Consider the following 22,019-nt stretch of genomic DNA (forward strand, 5'->3'; position numbering starts at 1 on the left):
GGGGAGTGCCGGGAGAGCTGCCGGGACAGCAGGACCAGGGTGAGGGGCAACACTGGGGACAGGTCGTGCTGTGACACACGTCCCACAGGCTGGGGAGTGCTCCGGGCACTGGAGATGCTCTTTCTCCCCTGTGCTGCTGTTGGGGACGTGGCTCCCCAACATGAGTGACCTGGCAGAGGGGCACTGGGGTGATGTGCTGGAGCCTGATGGGTGGCTGGGTGGCATTTTGGAGAGTTCTGCCATGCCCAGCCTGGAGGGAGGCAGGAATAAAGCAATGGGTCCATTCCCCAGCCACCTCTGATTTAATGATCTCATGGAGGCCATGTATTTTCAGGCTGTCACAAACCATCAGTGCAAATGTGACCGTCCCCTCCACCACGGACCCTGAAACGAAAGCCCCCCACTTCCAGCCTGGCACCGCAAACCCACGGCCCAAAACCCGCTGCGGTTCACCAGGGAGCGTGTCCCCGCCGTCCCTGTCCCGCTGCGGAGATGCCCCGAGCCCCCGCGTCCCCCCTCAGCTCAGCTCATACATGCTCTGCTTGTCCCCGGCAGTGACAAGAACATCCTGAAACTGGGAGACGACACGTCCGAAATGGGACCCTTCCCAAAACACCTTCCCGCAGCGAGTGCAGCAGTAGAAGTCGGTGAGCTCAGCTTTGTCCAGCACCCCGGGGGGGATGGCAGCGACCTGCAGGACCGTGCCTGCCGCAAGCACTGCGGACGCCCCGCGCTGCTCTGGCCCCTCCAGCCGCTCGCTGTGGGGGGTGTAACTGGGCTGGGCTGCGTTGCCGGCTGGCATGGCGGCATCACAGCTCTGGGTGGGCTTCTCCTCACACCTCACCAGGCAGCCTGCGGGGAGAGGAGACAGCAGATAAACCATCAGCCACTGGTGTGATGAGCGGGGTCTGTGCTCAGCCATGTGAACGACCCTTGTGAGTGGCCTGTCATCCCTGAAGGGAGTCCAGGCTCTGCCCTGCATCCTGGGGAGGAGTAGCCTGTGAATTTGGGAGAAGGGGGCTACCAGCATCCACGTACTGCCTGACTTGAGCAAGGTGCAGCCTCCTGCTCCTCAGCAGCCACCCAGCACCTCCTGCAGCTCCTCCGCAGTGTCCTGCTGCTGCCCAGGTGGCAGCGAGATCTGACACGGTCTTGGGAGCCATCCCGGTCTTGGTAACTATATTCCGCTGGCATAACCCAGTGCTGCTGCTGTACTGGGTGCAATGGTTTTGCCTCCCTGTGTTGGGCAAGCTGCTCTCCGAAATGGGCTGCGCCCCACCCCAGGCTGCATTACAGGGCGAGCAAACAGCAAGGGAGGCCCTTACTGCTGCTTTAATTAAAAAAGCACCATCAATAGCTGTCTGCATTGCTCACGACAATCCCAACTCTCCGGGCCTGCCCGGGGACGCCGGGCACTGGGGTACGTGTGACCTCCCATCATACAACCCACGCAGGCGGCACCGTGGGGCACGGTGTGGGGCTGCGTGCCGTGAGCCGTTCCTGCACGCCCCGAGCCCCGGCTGCGCCGGGCGGGCAGATCGCTGCCATCGCAAACGCAGCGCCGCAAACCCCACGGCATTTTTGGCAGCTCAGGGCAGGCTCTCACCGCGCGCAGCCCCGCGGCCGGGGCACGGCAGGTCGCTGGATCCGGGCAGCGGAAGCCGCGGGCTGAGCTGCCTCCCATCCATCAGGACGCCTGGCAGCCAGGGACGCCGGCTGCAGTTATTGCTGCGGGATGACTCATTTTTGGCGGAGGGGGGGAACAACTTGTCCTGCCCAGGCATCAATTAAGACAACAAAAGGCATCCTGCATCGCTCCAGCAGCACCTCTGGGGCATCCAGCCTGCCCCTTTCGAGGATCAGAGGGAGCCTTGTCCGGAGCCAGCTGTGCCGGAGCGGGACGCCAGCATTCCCGGCTGCCGGGCAGCCACCCCACGCAGCACGGCAGGGCCTGGACCCACCGCCACACAAGCAGAAAGAGCCACAGCCAGGGAGAGGTGCAGAGGCTCAGCTTGCACCAGTCCCTGGTTCAGGGGAGCTCCCCAGAGTCCCCCAAGAGCTTCTACACCTCCCCAGAGGAGCCAACCAGCCCGAGCTGGCCGGGCACAGTCACCCCCCAATTCCCAGCAGACAAACACCCACACTCAGGGTCAAGGCTGTCACTAGAGATGTTCACAGGGTGGCTTTGCAGACCAGCCCTAGACCACCATGCAGCCCAAGAGCAGCAGAAATTTGGGGGGCCGCTGCCAAAACACGGGGGAAGCAGCCCCAAGCCCAGTCCCAGCCACCAGCCAAGAGCTGGGCTCACCATTGCCGTGCCCTGGGCAAGTGCCCTGCAGCCCCGCTTGCAGATGTGCCTTTCCTTCATCCTTTGCATCTGCTTGGGACACCAACATCCACTCTTGGAGAAAAAACAGTGACTTCAGTTTCCCATGTTCTTCAATTTTTGTAATGTGGGGAAGCACCTGGGCTGCTCTTAGGAGATCCCTGAGTCAGCTGGAGTGGGGACATGGAGAAGGACCCCCGTTCCTGGGGTGCCTCTGCCCTTGCCCCGTCCCTGCCTCCCTCTGCTCTGTGTGACACGGTGGCACGGGCTGGCCTTGGTCTGGGCATGCAGGGACCAGCTCACTGAGGAGGCCAAGCTGCAGGATGCAGCTCCAAGCACACGAACGACAGACTCCCTGAAAAACCCTGGGCCACCACTTGTTTTTTTTTCAGTTTATAGCACACGGACACAAATCTGCCTTTCTTCCCCTTTCCTATTCATCGTGCCTGCTCTCGAGCACCAAATCTCTGCATCTGCCCCCGGGACCCCGACGGGAGGGACCTGCACCTTGGCTGGGACTTTTACACCCAACTGTAATCGAAATGACACTGCCAGCAGCCAGCACTGACGGCCAACATCCTTCCTCTCTGTGGGGCCTAAAAGATTCCCTGGCCTGACCTTGCAGCACCCCATCCCCGCCAGTGCCAGGGCACGGATGCTCCGTGCGACTGCTCTCCCTTCCAACACGGTCCATCAAGCCGCTGTGCTGCCAGTGGGCAAAGCAAACTGCAGACCCCCTCCTTCCCTGCATGGGGGGGTGTGCGAAACCTCCAGCTCCCCCAAACACCCCAATCCCGCCCCCCGCCCCGGGCTCGTGAGAAAAAAGCAGGCAGGGAGGAAAAGTTCATCCCTTAAAAGCCTGGGGAGGGAAAGGCCATGATGGTCACCCAGTAGTTTTGCTTGTCGCTTGCACCAGCCCCCTCCTAATTGTGTCTCTTCAAAGGATTGAAAATGCTACATCACTTCAAAGTGACCATTTTTGAATGGGAGCTTGTAAAACCCCTTCTCCCCCTCCCACCAAATTCCTTCCAGGGCTTTTGAAGATGCCTGCACTCCCCTTGCCGCTGCGGTGAAAGGGCCACTGGGTGCCAAGGCGCAGGGTGCCAGCCGGGCACGCAGTGAAAACTGTGCCGGAAAAAGGTCAGATCCCTCAGAAAAAAAGGGTTTTCCTGGGAAAAAGGGGGGGATTTTTTGAAGAAGTCTTTTTTTCTCTCCCTTGAGGCGGCAGAGCCTGCCCCAGCAGAGCGGTTGCTCTCGCAGGGCTGCAGCCTGGCTCGCCCAGGAGTTATGCCAGAGACGAAGCAAAAGACATGTGTGGGGTGTGTGGGGCCGAGGGGAGCTGAGCACGTCCTTCCGACATGCCGGGAGTTTTTCAGATCTACAGTTTCCAGAGCTCTGTGACGGCTCGCACCAAAGGCTGGATTCCCACCGCATCTCTGCGGAGGAGAAATGAAAGTGATTCCTTATCAAATCAATTTGAAACACCTCTTGGGAACTGATAATCCCATTATAAAACATCTTGAAAATAAAAAGCCCTTTTGCCTCTCACTCACCTCTCTCCCTCTTGCCCGGGTCACCCTGGGGATGATGGAGCCTGACAAGGGGCTGAGCCCTGCAGCCCCACAGCACCCCGGGGTTGAGCACCCACACGTGTTAGTGCCGCAGAGCTCCACAGGCAGCGAGGATCGTCCCCGTCCGCCAGCGCCGTCCCCGAGCTGGCAGCCCTGCTAAGCACAGAGTGGTCTCTGCCCGCCCTCCCCGCAAGCTGTGGCCGTATCCTGCCCTCAGACGTGCTGCCCACCACATTCCAGCTCCTGCCCACCCCTGCTCGCCCGTGGGAATTAATACCCCACAGGAACAGCACAAACCACTGCTGTTCCCAACCATGGGCATGTCTCACCTCCCAGCGAGTGCTGCTGTGCCCAGGGGAAAGGGGATGCAGCAGGACCCCAAGTCTGCTTATTTCTGCAGTAGGTTCCTCACGGGGCTGAGCAAGGCCCGCCTCAGCGGTGGCATCCCACCTCCGCCGCAGCCCCAGCCATGGCCACGCGCCCCAGAGCTCGGCTGGCCCCACGCTGTCAGGCGCAGCAGGAGGCCCGGCAGCGGCGAGGGATCCCCTTCCTTCAGCCCCCAGCCATCGCACCCAGACGGTGGGGAAGGCCCACGGCAAAGCTCCACCTCACGCCCCGGGACGCTGCATGGTTCCTGGTGCCTGAAAACCAGGCGGCTTTCGTGCGCCTGGCTGCACGGTCCTGCTCACAGCTGGGGGGGCTGAGCCCAGCAGGAGCTATGGGGGACACGGCACGGGCTGCCTGCGGTGGGCAGGGGGACGGGCACCCTCCCCTGCCCACAGAGAGGCCCTTAGCAGCGTGGGGGTCGTCTTGAAAGGCCACCGTGATGGCGACACCGGTGACCCGTAGTCCCTGCAGCCTGTTCTGTCGGCTGCAACACAGAAGTCCTGGGTCAGCGTTACTGGGACCCCCCCGGGGACGGGGGGCATGGCAGGGCCTGGGAAGCCAGGACAGAGCAGGATCCGGGCAACGCTCACTTGAACCTGTGCCCGTTCCCCCGTCCCAGACCACACAGACCTGGTGTGGCTGGGAACAACCCGTCCCCGCGCACGTGAGCCCTGGGCACCCTCAGGGCTTCCGTCTCGGGGCTCTATCGGGTAACCCCAACCCCCCGGGGGAGCCGGGTACTTCTGCACAAAATCCTGCCCCCAGGCCCCGTTTCTGGCCCAGGTCCCTCTGTGTCAGCCCAGCTCAGACCGAGGCCTTGGGGCGAGGAGCCGGGCGCTTGTCCCGGCTGGCTCAGGCGGGGGCCGGGCGCTCGCCCCGCGGCTCCGCAGCGGGAACCGCAGCGGGAACCGCGGCCTCTTGCCGCCTCCCGAGCGGCGCTCGGGCCTGGCAGCGCTTGTGCAAGCCGAGAGCCCTTCTCCCAGCCCGGCAGCCGCACCCAGCTGTCATCGCAACCACACACACGGGAGACTCGTCCGTAATTAGGCAATTAAGGCTGAGGTGTTTTGGAGAAAGCGCACATCGTAAAGGCTTTGCACAAGGCTGAAAGCAGACCTGGGAGCATTCTTGGAGTACAAAGGTGCATGGGAAACCTTGCCTGGTGAGAGATCGAACCCGATAAGAGGAGTTACGAGCCTGAGAAAAGCACTCGATTGCAGGGCGCTGAAGATGCCTGGTTATCTTTTCCTCCTCGATAAGGCAGATAAGCAGAGGACAAAGGACCCGGGATTGTGCAACCTGGGCTGCAGCAGCCGGGCCACGATCTTAAGACGTTCCCAGGGCAGAGGAGGGAGGGTGAGCTCAATGCAAGAGGCACCTCCAGGTGCTATCATCTCCCCGTGCAGCTGTGGGAGAAAACCCAGCCGGCTCCCGCGCCCAGCGCCGGGCAGGAGCACCAAACGGTCCCCAGCTCCTTCCCAGGGAGCGTTCGGCACACTACCACTGTCAGCCAGTACGTGCAGAGCTCTGCAAACCCACAGCCACGAAAATGTCACCGGCTTCCCAGCCCAGCAGTGGTTTTTCAGACGAGCAAACGAAATTCTTTTGAAAAGGAGGAGCTGGAGAGCACGGCCCAGCTAAGCCCAGGGGGTGTTTCTGGCTGGTCTCACCACTGCAGCCCCCGGTCCCAGCCTTGCGCCGCAGCTCCTCGGGCCCTGTCCCCTGCTCGGGGACGGACACAAGCACGCTCCCATTACCCTGCTGCACCCCGGAGGGAAGAGAGCTTAAATGCATGGGATTGCCCGGTCTGAGGGCAAAAAAGGCTGGGGAGCCCCTGAGTCCATGGGTGCAGCCCCTTGGGGACCCATCCCCTTCCCCCAGAAACGTGCAGAGTAGCCTGAGACAGCCGGGGTGCCTTGGCCTCTCTTGCACGCCGGCTCTGGTGCTGAAGCAGTGAGGATGCACAGGCTGCTCCACGGGCACGAGAGCCCTCCGGGGACAGCGGGACTTCCCACGTGGCAGATGCGATGCTCACAGCAAAGCCAAACGCTGTAGATCAGGGAAGCACAGCAGGAAAAAACGGCATCCAGCCTCAAGGCTTTGGACATGCAGTGGCCTCTTCCCGCTGAGCATCGGAGCCCCTGGCTGAGGGAAGTGGGTCCCACCAGCCCAATGCCCTCAGCTGTCCTGGGTGTGGCGGCCGTACTGGTGTCACGCCGGCTCGGAGCCACAGCACAGCCTTCCCCACACTCCGGTCTTGCAGCTCTTCCTCCCGCCTGCCTGCGTGCTGCCTCCGCTGGCTTTCACCCGGGATCTGCCACGGAGCCGAGGGCCAGGAAAGGAAAGAAACCCCAGTCACCGCTTGGGCCGGTGGGGGCAAGGCGGGTGCCCCAGCCAGGCTGCTCGGAGCCCTGCCAGCCCCACACCATCCTGCCGACCGGCACGGGGACGTCCTGGCTGTTCTTCCAGCTGCCTGCCGGGCTGCCCAGGGCTTGTCCTGCACCTGCGGGATGCGACATTGGAGAAGACGGGTAGTGCAGATCTCGCTTGTCTCAAGTACCAGCTGGTCAGGGAGGATGCTCACCCAGCTCAGGGCTCCCCAGGGCGCTGCATCCGGCTCCCTGAGCATCCCCAGCCACTGCGCCTGCTCCTCCGCCTCTCCCACACAGAGCTGAGGCTCCAGTGTGCCCGGTTAGCAGCACAGACCAAAGAAAAGCAGGATCAGTTGTTTTCATGTTTGCAAAATGTTTCAGATGGCAAAGGGTGATTTTATGATTAAAGCAGCTTCTTCTGTTTGGTGAATCCTAACCAGATCGAATGTGCTCCATCCTCGCCTTTCCCAGGGACCAGATTTCATGTGGCAGAGCATCCCCCGAGCACCGGGGCCCCACGCCAACTGGTTTTACCACACTGAGTAAGCAAGAAGCTTCCCCTGGCCAGACGAGAGCCTGTGACGCATCCCATCCCCCTGGGTTATTCGGGAGCCCGCACGCTGCCAAAGGCCTCCAGTGAGATCATGTCTTGCCTGTGCCATGTGGTGACCCACAGCACTGCTGCCTCCCTCTGCCCCATCCCGCTCCAGGCACCCGAGTTGCTCAGAGCATCCTACTTGGAAAAAGGCATCATGGGGCAAAGCTGTCCAGGCTTGAAACTATTTCCAGCACTTCCATCGCAGTCCTCATGCGGGGCAAATGCAGCTGTGTCAGGGAAAATGTTCCCTAAAACCTGGGAAAGTCCTAAGTCCAAGCTGGAGCGAGCTATTACAGGATGAATAATTTGGCTTTCATCACTTGGAAACCTTGCCATAAAAGTTCAGGAGCCAAACGGAGCAGCACTGACCCAAGCTTTGCAGCCAAAACATGAGCAGCCTAAGGCTGTCTGCAGCCAGACCCCAGGACTCGGGAGCACTGGGGCAGCCCCAGGCTTATGGTAAGGGTTGGTCCTGCAGGATCTGTCCCCATCCACAGCGGACGGGTGCCCCAGCATTCGTGGCTCCCACTGCACCCGCCTGCTGCTCCCCGGAGAGGTGAACCCCCCCGGGAGGAGAGTCCCTCCTTGCCTGGAAGCAGGAGTGGGGAAAGGGCGTTTTCTTGCCAAGCAGCAGCATCTGGGGGTTAACCCATGCGCGGTGGCAGGAATGAGAGGACACGGCCTGGGCTGGAGTCACGGAGCAGCAGCCAGTCCCAGTGTGAGTGAGCAGCTGGGGGCTGTGGGTGCTGCGCTCCCCGTGCCATGCGTTGGGCCATGGCTGAGGACAGAGCAGGTCCCTGCCAGCAGCCCCCTGCAGAAGGAAAATGTGAAGGAAATCTGGGAACGACTGAGATTTTCCTTACAAACCCGCTTCTCTGGCTGCCCAGCCTGTCCCACCGCCACCGCTGTCCCCACCAAGCGATGGCAGGACATTGTCATCACATCTTTCCCATTTCTCTTCCACAAAACTTGACCCAAAGCGGGACATTTTGGGGATGACCTAGTTGAGCTCACTCTGGGTCCCACAACCCCAGCAGCCCCCAGCAGAATCTAAACAGAAGCCCCAGGGTGGCCGGAGCCCTGGGGCACAGGGGAACCCCCTGGCAAGTCCCCCGAGGTCTTCACTTTGGCTTGGGTCTCACCTGCCCAGCTGCGCCCAGCTGCCCGGGAATCACAGCTTCTATTTTATGTCTCCGTTGCAGCAAGACACTGACCCTCTCAGGATGTTGTGGCACCTTTGGCCCCTGACCGCTCTCTGTTGGAGGATGCTCCCCATCGGAGGGTGCTCCCCGACAAGGTCACGCCAACGTGCCTGGCGTAGGGCTCCCATCTGACCCAGTAGACAGGGGTCCTTCCCCACGAGACCCCCGCAGGGGCACGGGGGACCTGGCAAGAGGCTGCATGCCAAGATGGGGACACGGGGTGTTGCAGACGTGGTGTAAAGGGTAGAGCAAGGTGGTCCCTGAAGAGTCTGCGTGGAGGAGCAATGGTGCCTTGAGAGCCCCCCCAGCTCCATCATCCCCCTCCCGAAGTGGGAAGGGGAAACCGCTCACACGGCGGAATGCAAACCACAACATTTCTATTTCCCATACTCTGGAACTGGCTGAACAGGCCCGGCTGGTCGCTGGGTACACACACAGCGAGCGCCCTCACCAGAGAAACCGCTGGGGAGGATGCCCCGGCCTTTCGGAAAGCGCAGTGCTCCCAGGCTGCCAGAACCATGGGAAAAGCCACCCCACCACATCCCTCATCCCCAGAGCCGCACGTGCGGTTCCCAGCAAAGCCACAGCCGGCTGGGAGGGCCCGGCAGCCGCCGCTTCGCACTCTGTCTGCTATCAAGCAGATGGGGAAACTGAGGCACGGCAAGGCAAGAGGGGCACGTTTCCATGCTGGTGTGCCTGTGGTGGGTGTCACCACCAAAACACGGCTCCCCGTGGGGAGGAGCACAGGGGGTCAGCACAGCTAGGGGCAGGGCATGGAGGAGCCTTCCCCCCAGCGCCCGCCGGAGCCTCGCCGGGCAGGCGGCACTGACTCACTCCTGCAGCCTGACCTAGTTTAAGAGGCACCGTGCGGGTGAGAAAGGCAACATCAGCAGCGCCTGCCGGGAGGCATTTTGCAGCCCAAGCCGAGTTTTCCACGTCAGGCGGCAATGGCCTTGGGCTGTCACTTGAGCCACTGTTCTCATGTCACCAAGCCACTGCGGGCTGGGCAATGCCGTGCAGGACCCGGTGCCTCGCCGGGCGGCACGGGGCAGCCTGGGGAGAGGGCTGGCAGCTTGTCACGCACAAGCTCAACCAGGCATGAAGCGGGCTTGGAAGAGCTCTGCTGGTCTGCACTCAGTGCCAAGCTGGTGGCAGGGGACCCCATTCCCCCTCTGAGAGACCCCCAGCCCGAGCAGGACAGTCCCAGGGCAGCAAGTCCCAGGCGGGAGCGCAGAGAGGGGCCGGGGTCGGAGCAGCACTCCCAGCCGTCGGTGCCTCCGCGCTTACCTGCACTGCCGTCCCCTGGTGCCTGCCTGCTGCCCTCCACCAGCTGCCTCATCCTCTCCCTTGAGACCTTCAGGTACTTGTCGCAGTTGCACACCTGGAAGAAGAGCGAGGGGGAGGTTGGTGAGATGGCGGCTGCGCTCCCCCGGCATCTCCTGCCTGGAGTGCACAGCCGGCACTGGGCACCCCCGGCAGGGGCTGGGCAGCCCCCAGTCACATGCATCATGGCAGGGGGAAACTGGGGCAAGGCCTGTCCCACCGAGGCAGGGTGGCACCAGACTCAAATTTTGGGGTTCACAAGCGACAAGAACCTCCTCTCCAGAGGCACTCCATCTTTACGGTGCTTAGCCACATCTTCATGCCAGGCTGCCGGTACCGCTGCCCACCCCTGGCGGTCCTCGCTCACTGGCCCTACACGATGCCAGAAAACACCAGCAACTGAAATTGCCTTAAAATACCAAGCAGACACCCAAAGTTTGGGCCAAGGCTTCAAGATCTGTTTTCTCTTGTCTCACAGAAGCTGTGGAGGATGGCTGTGGACCCCGGGACACGTTAGGGTCCCAGCTGGCTCCACTCGGCCCGGCTCTGCTGCAGCACTGCGAGTAGTGAGTCACATTTTCCAGCCCACCTTTGGTTTGCCAAAACACACCCAGAGAGGTCTCCGAGCACCTGCACGTGCTGGGTGCTGGCCCCGAGGGAGCCAAACCCCTCAAGGAGCTCCCCAAGCCCCACCGCTGAGGAGCACCCACAGCCGGGTGCCTCGGACCCCAGGGTGCAGCCGGCAGCCAAATGTGCTCTCCCAGAAGCGACTGGCACTGAATCTCCCCGGGATCATCACAGCTGGCTCCCTGACAGCTTTGCTCTCGTCTCCCCTTCTCTGCTTGGATGGCAGCTGGGCGCTGGGATGTGCTGCAACACCTTTCGTCAGCTATTTGTTTTTAGGGGCTGTTTTCTGCTTGCGGAGCATTTTGAGCATGCTGCACCCAAGGTAAGCAGGGAGCATAACTTCACCGACCAGAACAAGTTCCCTGCCTGGGGCTTTGCTCCAAAGTCTGTTGAAACCAGAAAGGTTTTTCCACCGCCTGACCGGGCACCGGCGCGGGCCCGCGGCAGCTCCGCTGGTTTGCAGCGTGCTAGCTGGAGCGGCGCTGGGGTCACAGCGAGGTGCGAAGATGCCCCTTCTTCCCACACAGCTGCCTGAAGGAGGACGCGGCGGGGGGAAGACGATTTGTTTGAAAATGAGCTCGTCTCCCTGTCCCGGCAGCTCTTCCCTGCAGCAGGAGGTTGCTTCCACCGGCAGCCGCTGCAAAACCAGCACAGGCTCCCCAGCGCGGGCAGGATTTGGCCACTGAAGGATGCCCAGGCTCGGGTCTCTGCAGCCGGGTTGCAGGCAGAGCCCGGGACAGGCAGCGAGCGAGCCCTGCGCAGCCGCACCATCGCAGCCACTGACGGTTTGGGGGATCCATTTTCCAGGCAGCTCAGCAAAGGCGCCGAGTTGTGGCCGCTTCCTCTGGCCCCCCGCACAGCAAACTCCCCTTGTCCCCCTCCCACGCCGAGCACGGCGTCCGCTGCCTCCGTGGCCACCGCTACGCCAGCGGCTGCGCCAGCCCCCAGAGCGGCGGCACAGACAGACAGACGGAGGTGGACACGGTGCGGTCCTGAAAGCGCCCGAATGATGTGGCCACTGCATCGCTTTTAAAAGTGACTTTTGCAGCAACCCCCTCATTTGCACAGCCACAAACACCGGACGTCTCCTACTCGTGCGAAGGTGGGTCAGACCCTGTGTGCCGTGCCGGCTCGGCGTGCCGGCTCACCAGCCCGTCTCCTCGCTCGTGCTGGGAGCGAGCGCTGATGCCGCGGGGCGGCTGAGTGCGCGCGGGCCCCTCCTTGCGCGGGGAGACGCACCCGCCTCGCTCGCACGTTCAAACCCAGGTACCTGCGGAAATGAAATTGGGTGAAACCCTGGGGAAGCAGAAAAGATGATGTTATTTGAGAGAACCTGAGTTTCTGCAGAGCCAGATCAGCCGTAGCAGTTACCCGATCAGGAAGGAGACGCCACTTGGGAGTTCGCTGTCAGCCTCGCGCGACGGAGGGTTACGCTGCACCCTGCGGAGGCCACCCGATACCATCGGCTCTGATCTCCTCAGGCTTCAGCTGTCTGGACTAAGGAGGACTGGAGCTCACCAGCTCCTTTTCACACCCTCGCCTCGCTCAGCCCTGCGCCGGCTCAGCCGTGCCTGTGGCAGCAGCCCATCATCAGCTGGGCCAGATCCCTCCCCAGAGACGGCTGAGAAAAAGGGGAGAGGAGCACAGGTGGATCCAGGGATGAGCAGGGAAGGAGACAGATGGGTTCCTTCTTTTAGGGCGGATGTAACCCACAGCTGCGGGGCAGCCCCCAGTGCTGCAGCCCAGCGGAGCTGTGCTCTGGCCCCTGCCAGCGCTGGTGGTGGAGGCAGTGCTGATGCTGCCGGATGGGACTTTGAGGCTCGAGGGCATCCCAGCCTGTGCAGGCTGGACCTGCACCCACGGGTGTCACCACCCCGGCAGGCATCCAAAGCCCTCGTGCGGCTCGCAGGGTGTCTGGTGGGATCTGGGGGCGGGCAGGGGTGACGGGCAGCTGCCAGGGACATCCGCCCAGGCTGGCTCCGCTCTCCCATGACAGTGACGGCAGGGGAGGGGGCTGCACGCTGCAGAAGGGCGTTGAGCCTGGTGATGGGAGAGACGTGGGGTGGCACCTCCCAGGCACAGTGGTAGCACCCGCTGCACCGGCGTGTCAGAGGCTCCCAGAGAGGTCCCAAACCATCTGGCCATCGAGCTGCCACCCAGGATGGGTGCAGCAGGGGCCCAAGGGGCAACAGCACCCTCCTTCCCAGACCTCCCTGCCAGGCATGGACATGCACCCTGTGTGGGCATGGGCTCATCTCCCCTCTGTAGCAAACACCAAATCCACCTCAACGCCCAGCCTGGGCAGTCTGGAGCACGCCGCGGTGTTTGGGCAGTGGTGCCAGTGTGCCGGGCATGGGCTCCCAGCTCCCACTCGGGCGCACGGAGGGACTTCGAGCAAGTTTCTCTGCTTCTCTGAAATTCGTCGTCATTGTGAACTAGGGGCCATCTTCTTAACAATCCACCTCCCTGGCCCAGGTACGCCCTGGCAGCCCAGGGGCAGCCCTGGCATCTCCCACTCGCCCGGGGCTCTTGCTGCAAGGCTCTGTGTCCCACGCCATCTCCCCAGCCTCCGGGCCTTCGCCACCCTCAGCTTCCCAAAAACACAGGGCGGGCTCAGGAGCCAGATAAGCCACTTAGCAGCAGCGCCAATTAGCTGTAATAAAAAATTGCAATTAATTTTTTTTAATGCCTTGCCAAAACGAGCCAGAAGAGATGCAGCCAGCGGGGCAGCCTGCCACCTCGGTAAGGCTGGGCTGAGTGGCTGCCGTGCCGGGGCCGGTGGTGACCTCGGGCTCAGTGCTCCTGCCTGGGGACACGGCTCCCCACAGCCTTCTGCGTCTCAGCGTCACTGCCCACGGGTGTGGAGCAGGTTTTGCCTGGATCTTGCTTTTGTTTTAAGGGTAGGGAAGTGGGGAGCCTCTCTGCTGGGGAAGGGATGGGTTTTTCCTCCTTGGGAAGGTTTGGTTTCCCCAGATGCATCGTGGCAGGATCAGTTGTGGCTACTGCAAAGTGGGGTGGATGTAAAGGCAAAAATCTTCGTGGTGCTGAGACAGCAGGAGACGATGGCACCCGGGGACACTGCCTGGGGGTGCAGCCGCTGAAAGCAGGGGCTACGGCCCAACAGCGAAGGGTTCAGCTTCTCCCCCGCAACATCTCAGGGCCCCCCCAACCCCTGAGCCTGGCTCGGGGTGGGGGTGGCAGCTGCTGCCCCACACCCCAGCCCTGCCCTGGGGATGATGTGCCAAGCGGGCCGAGGTGCAAGGCCTCTGCTTACCCCGTCCTGCCCATCCACACGGACGGCGTAACTGCTGGGCCACGCGGGAGACGAGGGGTGAGCTCCGCTCGGGGTGGGGGGCTGGGCAGCTGCAGCCCCCACACACACCCCATAGCTGCCTGGTCCGCCGACACCCGTGCTCCTGTCGCGTGGCGGGGTGCCCCGGTGCCCCCCGGGGCTGCGGGTCGCAGGGCGGCAGCGGGCACACCTCGGAGGAGGAGCAGCGCTGCCTTTCTCACGCTGGGGCAGCCCTTGCCAGCACATGCTTAGTCACTGGTAAATCCCAGCCTAGATCTGCTCTGCCCGCTGTGAAATGGATCTTGGCTGCACCCCTGCTGAAGCAATCCCGGTGCTCGGGAGCCATGGCGGGCGCGCTTTCCCACGGCAGCCCGGCTTCCGGCGCCCCGTGTGAATCAGCCCCTTCCCGGGCAGGCGCTGGGTGCCCCCGCACGGCACACGTTCAGCCGGCCGGGCAAAGCCGGGAGAGCGCATCCCCGCTCCGATCCCCCCGTTCTGCCGGCTGCCCGCGCGGCAGGACGGCCGATGCGGATGGTGCCAGACTCAGGCTCTCTGGGCAGGGGACACGGCTGTGACATCTCCCCTGCCTCCCCAGGCTCTGCTCGCCACGTCAAGGATGAGGAGCAATGCGACCCCTCTCAGATGAAGCTGTGGTCCCCGCTGTGGTCCCTCCCTGTTGCCCCCTCTTCCTGCGCCCGTCTGGGCCTCCTGACCAAGGTGCTGCACCCTGGCGCGAGGCACCAACACCCCCACAGCCATGTGCTCCTGCCCTGGGACCTTGCAACAGCATCCATCGCTCGTAGAGGAACACCCTGCACCTCTGTGACGTCACCACCGAGAGCTGTGACACAGGGATTAGAAGGGGTGATGTCATTGGACCAGGACTGTGATGTCACGTCTTGCTGTGACGTCACAGAAGGAGAGCAGCGTGGATCTCTGTGCTGGTTCCCAAGCCTGGCGAGGCGCTCATCATCCCCAGCCCCGGCAGCCCGAGCCGGCACGGCTGAGCGGGCGGCTGCTGCGCAGCAAGGCTCTCCCCGCCTGCGCAGCCAAGGAGGACGAGGCAGGTGAAACGTCCTTTTGCAATACCGGCAGCCCGTCCGGAGGCTTGTTTTTGTTTCGGACGATCCCTGCCTCTCCCAGCCCTCCTGGGTGGGGATTTCTACCAGCGGTGACGCACGAACCTCCCAGGACTCGAGGGACTGGATGCTTCAGCCTGGAGCTCTGGGGCCATCTCAGCATCCCATCCCCTTTCTGGGCCTCCACCCAGGAAACTGAGAAGCTCAAAGGAAACTCGAGTCCATCAGACAACAGGAGACAAACATTCTGGAACTCAGAAAAGGCCCCGGGAGCCAGCGTGAGCTCAGCTGGAGGTCCCATGGGCTGGTGCCCAACATAAGTGGAAGATGAACCGTTCAGACAGCAGTGGAGTCAGTTTTGCTCCTTCCCTTGATACCCTTGAAAGCTGCGTCTCCAAAATGCTCCAAGAGTCACCTTGGTGATGCTGAGCTCTGCCCAGAGGAGCCATCCCCAAAATGGTCCCTGGGCTCACAGGGCTCCTTCCGTCTGCTCTGCTGACAGACGTCACAGGCCAGCGTCACCGAGGGATCTCCTTGGCAAGGGTTTTAGCAGTGAGACACAAGCCTCTGCCTGGAGGGCTTCTGGCTTGGGAAATCCTCAGTGTATCAAAATCAGCTTTAAAGGACAACAGCGCCCGGCGTGAACTCTTTGGGGCAATTCAGGGCAGCTCATGTCAGGACAATTCCTTGGGCGTCTTCCGCTCACCGTATCACAGGACTATTCAGCAGCCACCTGGAGTGATATCTCTTTTCCTACTCACCGCCTACCCTCTTCCCTTCCTTTCTTTCCCTCTCTCCGAGATGGATATCATCTGGTGAAAGGGCCACTCCTCCAGATGGAGGTTGCAACTCTCATTTTGGTTGTGAAAGCACAGTCCTTGAGCATCCGAGAGTTTCTTTCAGGGACTTACGAGACTGGAAACCTCCCCAGAACAGGCACGCAGGACGCTCAGGCTCAGCCAGCTATCTCCCCAGCACAGGTTGCCCACCTGCAGCCTCCAAGCCCCGGAGTTACAGACAGGTCTGCTGGAGGCAGATACTGCCCATCACCCAAAGCAGAGAGTGCCCAGAAAGGAGGGAGATGGAGAGAAGGGCAGGGTAAGAAAGCCAGGTAACAACCTGGCAAATTCCAAACACGAGTCAGGAGCTGATCATGCTCATCTGCCCACGTGTGTCTTTTCACACTCTTTTCCCAAGCCTCCAGCTCCTCCTTACTGCACTTACAGCTTTGACCTTCAGACACTCTCCTCTTCGTCCAGCAACGCTGTGGGCTGGATTCCTCTCTGCGCCTTCAAGGTCCTTGCACAAAGAGCAGAAACCTCAGCAATTTGACCCGCCAGAGCTTCCCGCACGCTGCGGGTGCAAAGGCCAGCTCTAGGTGCAGAGTGGCGGCGAGCCGGGCCCCTGGGACAGCCGGGGATTTTCAGAAAGCAGCTGGCCGGGCTGTTTCCCTTCCCCTTTATGCCAAGAGCTTTTCTCATTGACCTTCTTATCACCAGTATCTGGAAGTCATAAAGGTGCACATTGCTGCTCCTGCTCTGTTACAAATGGTTTAACGTCTGTCCTTGGGTACCGGCAAACCCACCCCAGCAGCCGATGAGGTGCACGGGTGTCTCAGTCCGGTCCTTGAGGGGAGCAATGGCTCTTGCTGCACACAACAGTCTCAAGCAGCCACCAAAACCTGAGCACCCTTGTCTGGCAGACAACGCTGCGAGAGCTGCGCCAGGAGATGGACCGTGATGGTCCACACGGGACTGCAGGCCGGGCGTCCTCCACTGGACCTGCCTCCACAGCGAGCACCAGTATTTTTATGGCCACCCGAGCCGAGTAACATGCTGCCGGTGGAAATTCGGGGCTGCCGGTGGGTTCCTGGCATCGCACAGGGGCATTTCGGTTCACAAAGAGGGAAGGGCTCTGTTTATTGAATCATTAACATCACTTCCCTCATTGCCAGCCAGGTACTCTGCGAGGTCTCTTAGGCAAGTGCTGACCTAGCCCAACCCTGCTAAGCTGGTAAGATGACATGGGATCCCATGCCAGCCTGGTACAGCGTTCCCACTGCTTTCTCTGCTCCCGCTTTGCTATTAGTCATCCGTTTCTGGAAGGTTTCTCATGCATAATGAAGTGTTTCAACACTTGCATAAGCCAGCTCTTCTCATCAGGAGTGACCCGCTGCATTTCCCAACGCTTTCCCTAGGCAGTCCTTCCGACTGCCACGAAATACGGAGTTAAAACATGAAGTTTTCTATCCCCCTCGGAGGCAAAAGGTGTGGGAAATCGAACAGATAAGAATACCTTTAATTAGTGTCATTTGCATAAGCTCTGGGAAAGGCTCACCTGACAGCTAGAAGGGCCTCGCTTGTCTGGGAGCACGAACCATGCGCTGGAACGGGCAGATTAGCGGAGCTGCTCTGCTGACAAGATCGGGGAGACGATAGCAGAACGGGAGGTCAGAGGTGACGGAGCCCCGGAGGCTCCGTGGGCACCCCGGCTCCCACTGGCTCCCTTTTGGGGCACCCCAACTCCTGCTGGCTCCTTGTTGGCCGCCCCCCCCCCCGCCATTTCCACCTGCCAGCTTGCAGCTGCCCCGAGTGAGAGGAAAGGATGCCGGTTTTGGGTTGGAGGGGTCCATCAGAGAAGGGCAGGGATGGGGGGAGAGGAGGAACACAAGCACATCCCTGGACAACGCGTGGAGGCTGCCAGAGTGGGCTCAGTACCCGGCAGGGATGGGACCCGGGTTTTGCGATCTCTGCTTCTTGCTCCTGCCGGCGCGCACGCGGCTCCCTCGAGCGCTGCGCAGACGGCTGCAGGTCCCCGACCACAACCCCATCCCGCTGCCACCTCGCCGTCACGCTGCCTGGTGTACTCGGCGCCTAATCGTCAGCGACACCGAAAGCCCTTTTCGGTACCTCAAGGCCTTTGCAGCGATGAGAATCTCACTCGACATTACACCTAAACCCACATGCAAAGCTGAATTTCCCAGGGGAAAAAAAAAAAAAGATGCTCACCCCCCTCCCCGCACACATCCCATCCCCTGCCTTGGGTGCCTCTGTCTCCTCCAGCTGCCTTTCGGCTGTCTCAGGTCTCACTTGCTCATTTTTCCTCCCAGCTGGGCTGTGAGCTGCAGAGACGGCGGCTGAGCCCCTCCAAAAACCTGGAGCTGCCACAGCACCCTTGACCCAACCTTCACCACAGCCGCAAGCCCTGTTTATACAGCACCCGGCACAGCGGGGTGCTGCTCTGGGACAGGCTCCCAGCACTTACAACAAGTTTAAAAACAAAGCCAAACCAGTAATAACTGCCTTATAATGAGGTTATGCCGCATCCCTGAAGCCTTCGTTTTAGGGTGAGCTCTGTGCCGAGAGCTGCTGGGGGCCGGTGGGCGAGCTGTCCCTTCCCACCCTCCTCCCTGCAGGTGCCTGCGCTCCTCCACCCCATGCCAGCACGCTGCCTGCCTGCACCCATGTGCTCTATATCCCCCTCCGGGGTGAGGGCTAACCCCTCCTGGGTGTGCAAACCTGCACCACGCGGCTCTGGGGCACACACCTCCTGCGCCAGTCTGCTCCAGAGCCATCCCGAGGGAGCCTGCGCCACGGCAGGAGAAGGGTTAACTTGCCCAGCTCCCTGCGGCGCAGCTCACTGCTGCTCCTCTGCATCCAGCTACCGAGTTTTATCCAGCTGGAGGTGAGAGCTCAGCTCTTGGCTGGTGGATGCTCAAGGCTGGTGAACGTGAGGGCTGGAAACAACCAACCAACCTGAGCTCTGAAATGGCCCCGGCGCTGGAAGCGGACGAGGGCCCACAACCGGCCACGTTCGAAAGGGTCTCAGCCCAACACTAAAATGCAGGTGGAGATCTGGCTACCAAGCATCCTCTAGACCTTCAGAAGCATCTCACTTTGGCACCAGAAACAGGGCCGCAGAGATACGTTTTCTGACCGTGAGAGTCAGAGCCCTGGGAACTGCAAAGGACTGAAGCTTTTCTTTCTGCAGACGAATCCAACACCCGGATCATTAACAGTCAGGCACGGCACTGCTCTTCGCTACCCAAATGCACACTGGCCCGGCTGGAAGCCGAGTTTCCTGCCTGGCCCAGGTCCCACGAAACCCCGGCGCAGCACGCAAAGCCGCAGCTCCGCTGCTGCACCTTGAATGTGCAGCCGTACTGGGGGCTCCGTCCTCTGCTGCCGGTGCTAGGCAAGCTTTAGGAAATGATCTTTTTTATGTGTTAAGCCAACAGCTAACCCTTATTCCTGCTCCTTCTGGCTTCCCCTGGCAGTTGTCCCTCCTCCGGTTGGGGTCCTGGGACCATCTGTGTAACGTACATCAGAGTTTCCCCCCTTGCCCTGTATCGAGCCCTTGGAGCCGTGCCTGGCTGGAGGCCGACCCCCAAAGCTCCCCGCTTTTCCCCAGAGCAATCTTCAGCCCTGCACAAGTGGCGGCGGCCGCCCTGGGCCAGGTGGCTGTGTGGCTCCTCGCCTCCGTGGCCATCTGGTCCATGAGCAACCTCCCCTCTGCATGCCCACTGCCTCCTCCTCCGCCCTCCCCGGGGAGTCCTGGGGGGACACGGGCTGGTGCCCTGGGGACGGTGCAGCGGCCGAGAGGGGTGCGGGGACAGACGCAGAGCTGGGTGGTGGCGGCAGTGGCCGGGGAAGTTGGGCTCATGTTTCAGCTTCTATTTTTATCTGGGAACCCAAGTCTGCCCACGGTGCAATGCGGAGGCCCCCGGGGGATGCGCTGCCTTCCCCAGCTGGAGCCAGATACCATCTGCACGCTACCTGCCGTTGCCTGTGCCAGACCTCCTGGCAGAGGCAGCACCTTCTGTGGCACCGGGACGTCCTGCCCGCACCTCTGCCCGGTCCGTGGTGTGGTGTGGCAGGAGGGAAGGAGCTGGGGAGCAGAGCCACATCCTCCGGGCACAGCTCTCTGCAGGCCATGCTCCCCCCTCCTCCAGCTGTGCTGAGGCTGGGGACACTTCATCACAGCTAACCCTCCGAGACACAGAGCAGCCCTCTCGCACGCTCACCAAGCCACCACCAGGGTCAGCGGCCAGATGCAGGCGTCCCCTCTCAAGCCTGGCCTTACATCCATGCCAGGTGGGTAGGACTGGCCCAGGAGGGCCAGGATTCATCCCCTGTGCCCAGAAGCTGCAGTTGAAGCTCAGCAGGATGAGCTTGGTCTCAGGCAGCAGCACCGCAGGAAGGAGCCGGGCTGGGGGTGATACGGTGCCACCCGGCTCAGTGCCCCGGGGTAACCCCCGCAATCCCACCCATGCCAAAGACTGCAGGGCTGCACCAGAGCCATCGCTTTTTATTTACTAAAGCAAAAAAAAAAAAAGTTTAGTGGATATAGTTGCAGAAAAATGGAAACTTGAGCAGCTCAAGCCCGAGAAGCTTGTGTAGTCTGCAGGTTGTTCAGGACAGGGACTGCCTTCACCCACCCAAAAGCAGGCTCCCCAGCACAGGAACGTGATTTTGGAGCCTGGCCCCTCATCATGGGCAATCACAGCAAGCACTGGGGGCAAAGCTGGCAGCAAGTCCCCCCCATCCCTCTGGCAGCGCCTGCTGCTTTAATTGGGGCGAGAATAGAAGCTGCAGCAGAAAACGGGAATATAAAAAAAAAAAAAAAAAGCGTGAGAAAGGAAATCTGAGCAAGGCCTGGAGCAATCTAACCAATCCAGCGGAAACAATAGCCCAGGAAGAAAAACCAGTTCCTACACACAAGGTAGAATAGGCTGGGAACGGGCTGGAGGAGCGGCAGGGAGGGCTCAGCCGTGGGCTCCCAGCCTGCAGAACAAGACGGGCATTATGAGGCTGCGGCTGCCCGGGGCTCGGTGCCCCCTTTCCCAGGGACTCTGGGCAGCCGCGGAGGACGCCTGCCCAGCCAGCTGCCTGCACTGCTGCCTGCACTGCTGCCCGCGCTGCTGCCTGCGCTGCTGCCTGCACTGCTGCCTGCACTGCTGCCCGCACTGCTGCCCGCGCTGCTGCCTGCGCTGCTGCCTGCGCTGCTGCCTGGCGTGGCTGGGGCCCAGGCTGCCTCTGAGAGAGCGGGTCTGGGGGGAAACCCCCTCATCCTGGGCGTGCGTCCCGCAGCTCGGCTGGGCTGTCACCTGCCCCACAGGGATGGACAGCAAGGCGGGGAGGCTTTCCTCCAGTCTGGGTCTGGCAGGGCTCAGCTGCAGACGGGGCTCAGCACCCAGGCTGAGCTGGACTGGGCTTAGCACTTGAACTGGGCTCGGTTTAGCACTTGAACTGGGCTCAGCACCCTGGCTTAACTCAGCGGGGCTCAGCACCCAAGATGGGCTCAGCATCCAGGCTGGGCTCAGCAACTGGTCTGAGATTAGACCCAAGGATGGGATTAGCCCCCAGGCTAGGATTAGCCCCCAGGCTGGGCTCACTGCCAGGCTGGGCTCATCCCTGGTCTAAGCTCATCCCCCAGGCTGGGCTCATCCCCAAAGGGCAGCAGAGCCGGGCTGTGTCACCATCCCGTGTCCCCAGGGCCGAGCGCGGGTGGGACACGGGTCCCGTGCCGGTGCCGCTGGGGCTACGGTGCTGCTGCCAGCTTGGCCGCGTGGGGAGAGGGAGGGAACACAGTATTTTACAGAGGCAACAAACCGTCTGCAGCACCCGCCCGTGGGCCAGCAGGGGCCTGCCCGGCCACCCCGCCGCAAACGTGGGCCCTTGGGGAAATGGCCATGGATGTGGCTTCTCACGTCCCCAGATCCCACCTGCGGGATGTCGGTCTGTCTGTCCAGCACACGCTGGCAGGCAAACCCCTGGGCTGCGGGATGGATTGGTGGAAGGCGGAGAAAGCCTGAGCAGATAAACCAGCTCCAGCATGCTCCAGTGGCCGGTCCCCTGCCCTGGGCACAGCCACGTGTCCTGGATTCGGCCCCTCAGCTGTGTGGCAGAGGTTGGGATGTGCCAGGGAATTGTGCTCCCGCAGCCGGGAGGGACGGATACTTTCATTTTGAAGCAGAAGCTTAAACTCTACTAAAATCAAAACCGCTGTCACGCTCCGCACCGTGAGCTGCAGGGACTTTCCTGCACCTGAGGATTTCAATTCCCCGGCTCCGCAGACCAGTCTGACTGCCCCCAGACCTGCTCCCTGCGGTCCAAGCCCAGGGACAAGCCACAGCCTTCCAGCGGGCTGAGCTGGATCTGTCCTTCCAGCCCTCGGCCCCGGAGCACAGCTGGGGGGAGCTGGCAAGGCTCCCTGCCTGCCACGAGCCACACAGTTCTCAGCGCC

At 61.8% G+C, this 22,019-nt stretch overlaps 1 protein-coding gene across 1 annotated transcript in view; it reads right to left on the bottom strand.

The window, feature by feature from the left end:
* Positions 1-517: 517 nt before the first annotated feature.
* The window catches only part of EXD3 (exonuclease 3'-5' domain containing 3), a gene marked incomplete at both ends in the record, with an annotated part of 225,725 nt that continues 204,223 nt past the window's right edge, over positions 518-22,019 (bottom strand). Inside the window, 2 exons of the mRNA XM_082009000.1 lie at positions 518-852; positions 9,741-9,834. Coding sequence (XP_081865126.1) covers positions 518-852; positions 9,741-9,834 — 429 coding nt within the window. The remainder of the gene's footprint in view (positions 853-9,740; positions 9,835-22,019) is intronic.

Source organism: Phaethon aethereus (genome assembly GCF_964289735.1).
Source record: "Phaethon aethereus genome assembly, chromosome: 20".
Taxonomy (NCBI): Eukaryota; Metazoa; Chordata; class Aves; order Phaethontiformes; family Phaethontidae; genus Phaethon; species Phaethon aethereus.